Genomic DNA, 13,504 nt, shown 5'->3' on the forward strand with positions numbered 1-13,504 from the left:
TGCTTTGGTACATAATAATGTGGTATGTAAACCGTATTATTTATAGTTTTGAAGATATACACCCTGCTTTATAAGGCCAAAGCATCTCAGAGTGGCTAACACATAACTAAAAGCAATACCACTTAAAAATTAACAAGGTAACAGCAGCAATTTGAACCTGATTACGTGGGCAGATACTTAAAGAATAAGTAGAAAGTGTCATTTAATGCATACTTGGAGGCATCAATTTGATCTATTAAGGTGACATAGGTGTTTACCTGCCTTTCACCATGAGGTCCCAGGGCAGGTGACAACAATTAAAACAGTGTTAAACACAGTATTGTGTTGTTAATACATAGCAATAATAATGTTTATTATTTGTTAGCGTTTTATTGATTCAGTAACCACCATGTTCTTTAAAAATTATTTTAAGCCAATTTTGAGCTTCTTAAATGTAAACTAGGAAGACTACCTACTGAATATAAAAAGAGGAATACTATCAAATGCTAGCTCTTGTAATGAATATAATTGGGAAGTAGTGTACAAACAAATTGGTAAATAACTAATTTTTCTACTTTAATACAATCAAACAAAACCCTAAAAATGTAATTAATGTCTTTCCTCCCCCAAAAAAATGTTTAAAGTTATTTCCTGGATCAGGACTGTTGTTCATTTATACTTTCTAATATAATAAAGCTAAGACACATTTCATTATCTTATTCCCATATAAAACAAGTTGTTATATTGTTGAGCCATGATCTATATCTACAATTTTGTAAGGATGTTTGGCTAAAATACATAATTAGTGCACAGTGTGTCGAAGCTATTTCAGGGATATTGGCTGAATTAATTAGAAGTGAAAAATGTTATAAAAGTTTCCTAAATTTATGTGCAATGCATGCATTTGCATTCTTTCACCCACTCAAATGTATTTACTAGATATAACGCCGGGACTGAAAGCTTTTGTTGATTGATAGGTTGATTTTAAAAAAGCTGGGCAGCTGCCATATTGAATCTCCCAAAATGCATTGCCTAAAGCTCACTTCCTATATGAAAGTGCCATTGCTGCTGAATAAAGTGTATCCAGGGGGAATTGAAAGGCACTGGTGCCTGCTGTACTACTGGGGGACCAAAATGGTGGTAAGCATGCTGTTTGGGGGCCTTACAACAGGGACACAGGCCGGGTAGGCGCTGGCCAGCTGTGCATGCCTGAGGAGTAAGTGTGAATGACTGGCAGCTGCTGTTCAGCTGTGAAGCCAAATGCCAGTGGTTGGTGGGCTGTGGAGATAATTCAACATTTGTCTATAGAATCTGGAAACTTCAAACTGCTTGGGATCACCTGTAGAAAGCAGAGCTGATTGGCTGTAACTTCAAGCCTTGCTTGCCTAGGCTTGAATTTTGCTTGCTAGGACAGTTTCCTGCACTACAAAGGAAAAATTGGCTACCTGGCATCATAGTGGTGTTAGGTGATAAACAGGTGGCATCCCTTGAGGCCTGCTGAGGGTGAGGGAACCTAGGATCTAGTTCCCCACTGATCTAGTTGCTGATCTAGTTCCCCACCCCAGCTCTAGAAGAACTACCAACATGAGGAATTATTCTAGCATAGAGAGCTTCAAAGACACCTGAGGGATCTTCCTAGAAAAGTGACGGTCTGTGTTGGTCGCTTCCCCTACTTTAAATAAATTATTAACATATATAGGAAAATGACACTGATTGTGTTCCTTCCAACTTATTTGTAGGAGTAGTAAAAATATATCCATTTAAAAACAAACAAACAACAACCCTTGCCTTTTTATCCCGTGTGTGTGGTTTTTTTTGTTTTTTATATTTAGGAAAGCATTTCTGTAACTCCATTCTTCAAGACAGACTTTTCTGGTTGGACATGTAGTAAACACTGAAATACCCATTTACTATGATAACTGGGGAGATCTTAAGGAATAATATAACTTTTCATTATTGTTGCTGTTTTGAAATATATCCATAGGATATATCATATCCTATGACAAGTTTCTGTGTACATTATATGATTAAGCCCACTATAAAAACTAATTTCACTGGCTCTCTTTGCCTTGATCTCCTTCATCTACTTACTCAATGAGAGGTCAAGTCCAGAAAATGATTTAGGGAACCATGGTAATTCTTTTATTGTAATTCTTTTATTGTAGCATAGCCTAGAGCCCTTCCCTGGTGGTGACTGTTCCTCATATTGGGAAATACAGAACAGATTGCAGCAGCTGTTCTTGCAGCGCACACTAAATAGTTACAATGCTCTCTACTGACTGATGAAGGGATGAGAGGAAAAAGGGAGCCATTCCCCACAATGTAAGCTAGTAAATTCCAGTTGAGTGTACACAGAATACACTCAGCAAGGAGCTTTAGACAATCCTGGTTCTGATTATTGCCTTACATATGTGTTTTAATCTGTTGGTCATGTTCACAGTTAACACTTTTTAGGTATGCACCTTTAGTAAATAATTTGTATAGAGGTTTCCATTCCTGCTTCTCTAGTGGTTGTCTCTGTAGCTCATTCTCCTTATTATATATGTGAATGGAACAAAGTGGTGGTGACAGCACAGGCTGTGTGTTATGTTAAAAGCCATAGACTGTGGGGGATTGAGGAGGGAAGTTTAACTCTTTCCTTGCCATAATCCCAACAAAAACAACTTCTTGAAAGCTTCTAGTAGCATTTTTAGGGAAGCTCCCACTGATAAAAGCAGTATTGGAAAGGTGATTTTTGTTGAAATCATGATGTGGAGAAAAAGGGTTAAATGGATATAGCTTTGAAGAGGTGATTTTAGGCTCTTGACATAGAGAGAAGGAATTTAACTACTCCCATAGCCAGTTTTGCAAACACTTCTTAGGTTTGATTGTGAGAACGGTTTTTCGCTCTTGTCCACGCATAGATTGCTAGAATGTGCACTCCAAAAGTTAACTATATGATCTTTTTTTGTGGTGCTTCTAAACCACAGGTCTTCTGTTCAGCATTTTTGAAGAAGCCTATAGTTATGTTCATATTTTAAAAGTTTATATACTGGTAACTCGCAACTTGCGCTTATTTTACATATATGGTCACAACTTTGCATGGGTGGGTGAGGAATAAATGGAGAGCAGAGGAAGCCTACTCTCAATTTATTTACTCCCACCACTACTCCCTACCTAGCTTTGGGAAAGCAGCATGAGCCTTCAGTCATCATCTGTTCCCAGCTTGGCAAGGAACAGCTAGGGCTGTGGCACTGGCAGGGTCCTAGGGCTCTCCTGTCTTCTTCCCCAAGTAGGACAAATAGCCCTCTACCTTGCAGGCAGAGGGTGATTCCAACCATTCCCACTTAAAATGTGAGTTAGCTGCATTCATATTTTTAAAAGATAACTTAAATTCCTCAAATTTTGTGTAGAACACGTATTGCCATAAACCTTTGTTCCTAACTACAACACTTTCCTCACTGATATTTTCTTTAATTATTTGATTCATTAAATACAAAATGTATTTTCACGTTTCTCAAAATAAACATACATCAGTATAATTACGATTTTGCTAATGTTATTTTTACTAATTATTGTTCTCTAGAAATTTACAAATTAGTGTAATTATTAAACATGCTATTAATATTTCACTTGCCTGTTACATTTGGTTTTTTTGTCTTCCATTCATTTTGAAGACTTACATAATGTAGGGTATCTTTTTTACAAATTATCTAATTGCCTTTATTATTTAAAAATGTAGATTTTAAGCACATTGATTAGATGACCATGTACTTTTAAATCCTCCAGTTACTTTAGTAGGAATGTTGTACAACATTTTATTTACTTATTCATTTAGAACATTTATATCCCATCTTTCTTTTTTTCTATTTTGGAGGTGAGTAGGTATATGTTGTGTTCCCTAGCAACCTTCCTTCAAGGCACTGAACAGACGAAATCCTTCTCAGTTTCAGAAAGGTTACTATATTGTGTGCCTTCAAATTATGCTGTGGACCGGAATGGTTTGAAGCAATCTAAAGTCAGATGAATGCATTGCCAGAGTGGTATAGGAGCCATATTCTTCTGGTCCAAGCCAAACTGCTCTGGCAATGTGTAAAATATGTGAGGTAGACTCACATAATATCCTATTTAAGCTGTTACTTAGAGTAGCATGAAACTAAATATCAGGCAAGTAGCTTCCATGCTCTTCTGGTAACTTATGGATCAGGATTAAAGAAAGAATCAGATGCTAATGTGAAAAGGAAATACCGGTAGTTGCTTAACATTCTTCATATACACATAGCTGCTTCTTAAGTGGTATCTTTTCAAAAGAGCTGAAGTTTATCTGTTTCCTTTAGAACGTAGTTCTAAGAACACTTACTTGGTAAGTGAACATAGTTTTGGGTTAAAGTGTTTAGGTTTGATTGTTTCCCAAAATATTGGGAAATTCATAGTTATTTATTACTTCTCTTTTCCCTTTTAGGCCCTTCAAATCATCACAGCCAGTCAACTCTGAGACCACCTCTTCCACCACCTCACAATCATACTCTATCCCATCATCACTCTTCTGCCAACTCCCTCAACAGGAACTCCCTAACTAATCGACGGAACCAGATCCATGCACCAGCTCCTGCTCCGAATGATCTAGCCACCACTCCTGAATCTGTTCAGTTACAGGACAGCTGGGTGCTTAATAGCAATGTGCCACTTGAGACCAGGTAGGCTATCAATAAAAGATTGACATTTGGTGAAATTGACTGGAAGGCATTATGACTTTGAATGCCATTGGTCCAGTTCATATATAACACTAAGCCAAACCACGGCTTATCATGAATGCTCATGTTTCTGGAGCAAAGATTATGGCCCCTGTGCTCCTCCTGTAACCTATCCATGGCTAAACCATGGCTTAGCATTATGTCTGAATCCAGGTTTGTGGTGTGTCACATGACTAGGAATCCAAGAGCAAACCTTAGTTACAGCTCAGAGCTTGTCAAGAGTGAGACAAACCATGACCCCATGTTTGGATATAATGCTCAACCAAATTATGGTTTAGTCCTGAGTAGCATAACAGCATAGGATTCGGGATGATTGCAGCAGCCACAAACTTCACATGTTTTCACATTAGTGCAAAATCATGGTTTGGCCTTATCATTATCTGTGAACTGGATCAGTGTATGAGTCTGGTTTCTGGGATAATTAACCAATATTTGGATACATTGTTTCTGATAAGCAGCAATTTTATTTGGATACTTATAATCAAATGCTATTAAGTTATACTTAAGTGCTTCATAAAATTATAGATATGATCTAGTCAGACATTAAGCGTTTTGAGAACCCATTAATTCCAATGGGAGACATTCAAGTAAGTGCCTATCTTAATGGGACTTAGATGCTTCACTTTGGCCTAATTGTGCCCATAGAAATTACAACTGCCAGTAAGGAAAGTGTTACTCAAAAACAAAAGAATATGCCTAAATGGAAAGACAGTGGTTTAGGTGTGTTCTGAAGTAATTTCACCAAGTACTGTATTTAATTTCTAAACTAATATAAACTCATTTAAAAACAAATGTTGGTCAGCTCAGCTTATCTTTGTTTGCTTTATTTGAATACTGATTTATTCTTCTGACAGTGTTTTGGGAGACCTGGAGAAACAATCCCAGATTCAAGACTGACAGAACAATACTTTTAATTTATATTTCATGCAACGTACAGGCTCACTTAAATCCCTTTTGTACATACTGTCAGTTTGATGTCTGTGGGGAAGACAGTAATGTTTAAAAGGTACTGTGCTTGTTAACTGATGACACATAGAAAAAATTATACAATTTGCTGTTTGTAAATTTCCTCCATTATTATTATATTTTATATATGTTTTCTTCTTTTATTAAATTCATCCTCAGTTTATGACTGCAGAAAAATTGAGATTCTTAAAAATGCCAGAATAGTCATAACTCTTTATTTATTGTTTTCTTTGTACAATCCCTTTCTCACCTGCTCCTTTGGCAAAGTTCCTTGGCACTGTTTAGTTCCCAGTTCCCACAGATACATTGTTGCTAATTCTTAACATCCCATCCTAGTAGTACACATCACTAGCTCTCCAGACATCATCTCTACTGATGGATTTGGATGAACTGGTGAAGCCTTGTGCAAATCCCTTTCAATATGACTATTCCCCCCCCCTCAATTTGCTAATTAAAATGTTACAGTGCAGAATGAAATTATGGTCTGAATAGGTTAGGGGTTGGAGATGTGGTACCTGATGCAACATAGATGCCTTCATTTAATAAGTGAAAGTCATTTTTGTGTTGTAACATAGTTCCAGGGGTAACAAGCTTAACAGTGAGGAAACAGTATGACAGAAGCAGCAACAATTACTGCAAAGGTCCAAAGTAGGTAACGGCATACACAGTTTGTCTCAGTAGATGTGCACATAGTGTCCAAATGAGTCAAAATAGAAGCTGAAGTGAGGAAATGGGATATTTACATGGGCGGACATGAAACGTAACAAATCAGGCATTCAGATATGAGATCGGAGATTAAGGTGGTAAGGCTTTGCACCTGTCTACTACTGTAGTGAGTCCTTGGCAAGATTTCACCCAGAGAATGCCAGTGAAAGGTTAGGGACTGGTGGCTGGACAGGAGCTAATGGTGGCCTTGACACTTCTAAAACTTGTTCTGAAAAATATTTGTGGTAAGATTTAACAGTGAATTTATGTTACCGGCAATTCCCTTCACTCCTGACAGCAATGCCATTGAATCCTATCAAATACTTTAAAAGGGTTGATTTTGGGAGTGAAATAAAATAACTAAGACGTCATGGTCAATCTCTGTGTTTTTGGAAGGTAAAAGATTTTCCCCCACTTAGCTCTACTGCAGTAGACTTAGAAAAGAGAACTCTAAACTCCTAAATAGCTGTAATTTAGTATTTTTATGTCATCCTATTGCAGAGGGTCCATAAAAAGTTTGTGAGGCGTGGAGAATCAAGGCCAAAGGTGAAAGGAAAGCTATCACAAACCAGCGGCAACCATAGACACAATAAGTGAATGTAGACTCAACTACAGAACCCCCCAGAGCATATTTCTTTGACTCAAGAAGGTTGTAAGGGATAAGGATGTTTTGGCCAGCTGCCCAGGCCTTGTTCTTTGCTGCCAAATTTGTTGGGAATAAGTCAGCTACAATTTGTGGCTTAATCTTGGGTAGTATAGTGGATCTGGCACTTATTGCTGAGAATTGCACTGATGAAAATTCTGATCCTATTTTGACACACTGAACCTTCCAAGTTTCTCAGTGTTACCATTTCTAAAATTAGATTACAAAGGGTTATGAGGCATCCAGCTATTTCAGAACATTGTTGAGGTTTAGCTTACTGGCTGTGGACACAGTGTATCTGCCTGTAGGAGTTGCTGTGGACTAAGATTTAAGATGTATTCTCTCTCTCATCCACAATATACCTTTTCCATGAGGCATTTGCTGAATTCTTCTTGTTCATGATACTGGAACCATAGGACGATTATTTGTAGAGGCATACATGTGATGTGCTATGATCATAAGTTCATCTTACTCAGAAATGAATTATATTTAAAGTAACAGTAAAAGCAGATAACCCAGTTATCATGAGATGGTTAACCTTTTCAGGGCTTTTAAGTGTTCTTAATTTCTTGTGAAATTAAGTTCTGTCACTTGATCTCAATATACCTGTATCTTTTAAAATTAATCCATAATTTAGTTCCTTCTTTTACAAATACTACCACCTGTAATTTTTTATTGGGAAAATCAGAGAAACAACGGGACTCATTCCCCTGAAATCATGCTTTATGACTTTAGCTTACTTCATTGACATTGTACTCCCAGTTGGCCACAGACTTTTCACATTGCACTGCACTTTAATTTTACAGTTTTCTTCATCTTCCTTGAAATGTGGCAGCTTATTAATCTCAATATTGGGACTTTTGCGATCTATACTAAACACCTCTTAGGAACAAAAGTTTATTTTTATTATGTTTTGTTCACCTCCCCCCCCCCTTTAGCATGAAATGATGCAATTGTTTATGTATAACTTCTCCCCAGACATTTAGAGTTAAGTGTTGCAATGAAATACATTTTCTTCCCTATGTAACACAAAATAATACAATTACGTGTACAGAAATTCTCCCCAACTATTTAGCATTTGGTTTCCTTAAATATTTGCAAACTCTTGTAAACTTTGATAGTGTTTACTTGGAAGTGGGGTACTTATAAGAGAGCAGCCATATCCTTGACTAAAGTGATGTGACTGTGTCACAAAGATGCTATGTTTCATTTCTTCAGTAGTTGCTGTTTCACCATTAGGTACGAAACTTTATGTTTTCTTATTTGGTTGTCTGTTTGGTTGGCTTTCTTTTTGCAAAAGATCCACATTTTCTAGTCTGTTCGTGTCAGTTTATTGCTATTCAAACAGTCATTTTTATTGAGGTGAATTATGAGCAGCCTGATAACAAATATTCAGACTTAGATAACATAATTTGATGTTGAGTAGGGAAACAGTTTTTTGTTTAAAGGCTTAATTACTTTGAAATATTTTTCATGAGAGCTCTGTTGATGGTTCCATGCTTTACAGTGCAAGTTTACATCATTGCCTTCAATGTATTAGGCTCCTTTGTTATGGAAACCACACATCGGCCATTTGCAGATGCCAATCAAAGGCATAATGGCTCATAAATTAGGGTAACCCAAAAGCTATTATAGATTTCCTTTGAAAGGATATTTGTCAAAGATTGCATGATGTCCTAATGCCAGTTCTGATGCCTGCCTGGTGTTATTTATATTGGTATGAATTAAGTCTGCATTACTGTAATTAGCAATGCTTTAGTCTGGAAAGAAAGAAAAAAGTTTAAATAGCAAGAGAAATTAGGGCTATTCTTGAGCACTGCAAGAATATTTTTCCTTCATTTTTGTCAGTAACCAGGGTTTTGCGTAATTTTAAATATTCGTTTCTTTATTTAATGAATTTCAGACACCAGGCAGATACTTCTGGACTTCTAGGGAACTTATAATAGCACAACTTTTTATCGTTGCTGTTGTATAAGTCCACTTACCGTTACCCAGTTCAGCAGTGCTTTGAAGTGGCACCGCCTCCCCCAGTAGATCTGCCTCTGCCTCTGGATGCTGGGGCTTAATGCTGACCTCACCGGCTGGGAAGTGGATCCAAGCCCACCCTTGGAGGCAGGGTTCTCCTTGAGGGAGGGCCTGACGGAACACATAGACAACCCTCAGGTCTGCTCCCAGGGTATTTAAGGTTCCTTGCCCTGGCCCCCTGCACTCAGTTGTAGTCTCTGCCGCACCCCTCCGAAAGATAGGGTATCCCGTTAAAGGGATCCAAGAGGAGTGGCTTTTTCCGTACTCCCAGGCGAGGGCTTGGGCCACAGCACTGCTCAAGGCAGCAATCCCTGCAAGGGTCCCCCTATTTGATGTAAATCATAGGACTCCCCCATTGCCGGGTTGACCCTGATTCACTTCCATCAGGCGGGTCAGAAGTAATTGGTTATGCCCAACGCCTGTGTCAAACCTCTTACATCTGTGGTCAGTAAAGTTGTGGCATTATTTGACTCAGTTTAAACTGTGTTGCTCTATTCTTTCTGTCCAGTCAAGGGGCAGTGAGGGTGCGGAACCTGGCAGCCTGCATCGTAAGATGACAATGTGTCAGTGTGTCTGGCTGCTAACCAGAAAGTTGGTGGTTCAAGCACATCCAGAGACAGGATTCCTGCATTGCAGGGAATTGGACTATATGGCCCTCTGTGTCCCTTCCTGCTCTATGATTCTATGGCTTCTATGGCTAATTCCCTCTCAGCCATGAAGCTTACTGAATGATTTGGGCCTTTCTCAATCTTCATTGCAAGCTTGTTGTGAGGATAAAATAGTGATGGAAAATATTCCTTGGAGGAATATTACCAAGATAACAAATGAATAAAATAAATCACATCCTGCTCAAATCATAACCCTAGTCAATGTGCACAATGGTGTGAGGGAGGCTTGTGTTTTTGAAAATTGCAACTATAGCCCTATTTGGAGATTCATTTTACTCATGCGAAGACAATTGTACAATGAACAGAGGAAGTGCACTGTCAAGTCCTGCCCCTTTTTTTATAGCGCTCCATGGGCTGGAGGCTAAATTTGTGAATGAGGAACTTCCTCTACTCATAGGGCCCTCACACGTGATTTTAAACCCTAAGGAACCCAGTGTACAGCCACTTTGAAAAAAACAAATTCCATGCAAGGGATCATTAGGAAAGAAATTAAAATTAACATGGCAAGTATCATGATTTCATAAATATATGGTGCAACCATATTTGGAATGCTGCATACGGTTCTGGTCTCTCCACCTTAAAAATAATATTGCCGAGTGGGGAAAGCTTCAGAAAAGGGCAACTGGACTGATCAAGGGGATGGATAAACTCTCCTGTGAGGAAAGGTTACAGCATTTGGGACTTTTTAGTTTAAAGAAAATGTGAATAAGAGGAGACATGATAGAAGTGTATAGAATTACTCACGGTATAGAGAAAGTGGATAGAGACAATTTTCTCTCCCTGTCTTATAACACTTGCACTTATAACACTTGCACGGCCATCCAGTGAAGGTGAACATTGGGAGGTTCAGGACAGATGAAAGAAAGTACTTTACATAACACCTAAACTGTAAAATTCGCTTCCACAAGAAGCAATGATAGATAGCTCTAAAAGACAAATTCATGGAGGATAAGGCTATCCGTGGCTACTGACCCTGATAGATGCATTCTACCTCCACAGTTGGAGATGGTGTCCTTCTAAATACTAGTTCCTGAAAACCACTGGAGAGAATGCTGTTGTGCTCAAATGCTGTTTGTGGGCTTCCCATAAGCATCTGGTTTGCCTCTGTGAGATCAGGATATGGGACTAGATGGGCCCCTGGCAGGCTCTTCTTATAGTCTTATATCATACTGGAGGGGATGAGGCTTGCCAGTATGTCTCCACTTTCCCTTGAATTACTTTCTGCAGCAGTGGATTAATACCTGAATACTTAGTTTTCTGTTGAAAGCAGGATAGAAATATTTTGCGTACATGTGTTTTTTGCTTGCACTCTGATTCTGAGTCTACGAACCCTGTTTTTTGAGGAGTAGGTGGTGGCAATCATATTATTTCTGGATTAACTGGCTGGTGATGGCCCTTAATGACAAGCTTTAAAATGTAATAATATTTTAGAGGTGGAATGTCTTATTTATTGTGATATTATTATTATTATTTTGACAATCAGAAAAGGCATGTCCTTCTGGAGATTTAAACAAGCTTGAGAGTCTGCCCTTCTCTCGGGGGAGGTTATGAGGCTTAACTCATTAATTAACATGAGTAGCTTTCATATTCGCCTCATTCAAACAAAACAAACAAAACAAACCCCACAACCCTCCACTGAAGGGCAACGTGATATTAGCTTTATTGATACTGTTAATAACAAATGCGTGGCATGCTGGGACATTATAACTATCGGCAAGAAGCCCTGTGAGGTCAGAAGGCGTCTGACAGCTCATTTTAAAAAATAATCTTCCTCCTTCAGATGTAGAAGCTCAAAGAGAATTGCCTGGAGCTTAATGTTATTTTTGTGCCTGCAACACACAGTGGGAAAGTTCTTCTTCTACTCAGTGTAGGTACACATGCATGCCTGCTGGCTCAATGCATTCTCTCCCAAAATACTTCTCAGGACAGTTCATTTTATATAATACTCATCCATATGTACATATCTGACAGTAATCCAGTGCTTTCACCACATTCTGTTTCATCACACTACAGGAGCAGAAAGTGTGCTGTAAGGAAGATCACATCTAGGTTCTTTCTAAAAGGTTAATTCTGGGCACAAGATTAACATGATCTTAAATATACCCTAGAACTGTCAAGTAGGCAATTGTATATAGGTAAATGACAGCTTGATTCATAGTACAGCAAGCATAAAACAGTAGCTAGCTTTGTGGTGTACTTCCTCACTGTTGACTGTTAGTTGCTGCATCTGTGGTCCTTAGACCATTATATTCCTATTTATGTTAGTGCACACATGAACCAAGCAATACCCTTCTCTTGGTCCTGTCACCCTCGTAGGCACACTTGCTAGGGAAGTGGGAGAGGGCCTTCTTGGTGGCTGCTCCCAGACTTAGGAACTCTCTTCCTACAGAAACTATCCTTCTACCATTAGGTGAAGGCTTTCTTGTTCCAACACACTTTTGGACTTCTTTTATTGAAGGGCTGGTGCCAGGCTGTTTTTATTGTAACCATCTGTATCATATAGATTAGAGATTTCCAAACTGTGTGTCGGAACACATTAGTGTGTCGGCTGCAGTGTGGAAGTGTGTTGTGTCACGCTGGATCGAGCAGCTGATTTCCAGTCTTTCTACCTGAGGCGAATTCTCCCTCCACTGAAGCGACTGAAGCCTCTTGGGTTGTGGGGCAGCACACTCCTTTTCTGCCCAGCCTGCCTGTCCCCACCAGCTGCACCACAGCGCATGCTCCACTTGCTGCGCCTCCTTCGGCTGTGGCCTGTCAGGGGTCTGTGCGTGCTGGGTGGGTTCTGGCGCATGAGGAGGGGCCAGTGCCAGGGGTGTACAGGCGCCCCTGCCCAGAGAGTCTGTTTATTCAGGAGAGCCCGTTTATTCAGCATCACAGCCTTGCCCTGCACACATTTCTGTGCACAGCAAATAGGCAGGTGATCTGTGCTGATCACCATGGCAGCTCTAGTGGGCTTGATTCCTGCAGGTCAACACCACCATTTAAAAGCAAACACCTACAGGGGGTGGATTTAAAGATCTGACAGTTCTGAACCCTTTTAATGCTTTTTTTTTTTTTTTGCAAATGTCTTGCTCCCAGGCTGAACTTGATGGTTGCAAAAAATGGGATTCCTGATCTGCATCTTTGCTTGAAGTCCAATTCCCCCTACTCTAGTCTCTGAAAAGCAGCAACAAATCATCCTCTTTTTTTGCAGTTATTTACTCACCTTTCCTCCAAATGCACCAAGCTCCATCAATAATACTACTCCTGGAAGATTCCAAAGCCATTTTTTCCCCTCTCCAGGGTGGCTAGAACAGAATAGTCTAGTATTTAAATACCCCCCCCCCAAGTCTCTCAAGGAGTCCTGGGCCTCTCTAGGCAATGGGACAATCTCTAGTTTAAGCCTTGGAGCACCTCACCAGATAGATAGATAGATAGATAGATAGATAGATAGATAGATAGATAGAAAGAAAGAGAAGGAGAATAAGGAGAACTGATTTCCAGGTTTGCAGCAAGTAAAACAACACGAAACACACAACTGTGCTTTATCAGCACAAAAGCAGGCACTGAGGCTGCAATCCAAGTTTCAAGGCTGCTAGGGATGTGGCAGCCATGTGATCCCAGGCTGGGGTTGAGGGGTGAGTGCTTACGCCCTTCTCGCGCTGCCCTCTCCAGAGCCAAGCCTTGCAAGGCTGCTCTGAGAGGGCAGTGTGGGGATGTAGCAACCATGTGCCTTTCGATTGGGGTGCATGGCTGTTGCGTCCCCACACCATTCTGCCCGAGCAGCCTTGCACAGCTCAGATCCG

The 13,504-nt window shown here is 39.6% G+C and overlaps 1 protein-coding gene across 19 annotated transcripts in view; it reads left to right on the forward strand.

Annotated features, from left to right (window-relative positions):
- TENM2 (teneurin transmembrane protein 2) overlaps positions 1 to 13,504 on the forward strand; it is a 750,319-nt gene that overhangs the window by 525,638 nt on the left and 211,177 nt on the right. For all 19 annotated transcript variants that reach the window (XM_082214667.1, XM_082214655.1, XM_082214668.1 and 16 more), the window contains one exon: positions 4,421 to 4,655. In XM_082214667.1, coding sequence (XP_082070793.1) covers positions 4,421 to 4,655 — 235 coding nt within the window. The remainder of the gene's footprint in view (positions 1 to 4,420; positions 4,656 to 13,504) is intronic.

Source organism: Podarcis vaucheri, assembly GCF_965113315.1.
Source record: "Podarcis vaucheri genome assembly, chromosome: 2".
NCBI lineage: Eukaryota > Metazoa > Chordata > Lepidosauria > Squamata > Lacertidae > Podarcis > Podarcis vaucheri.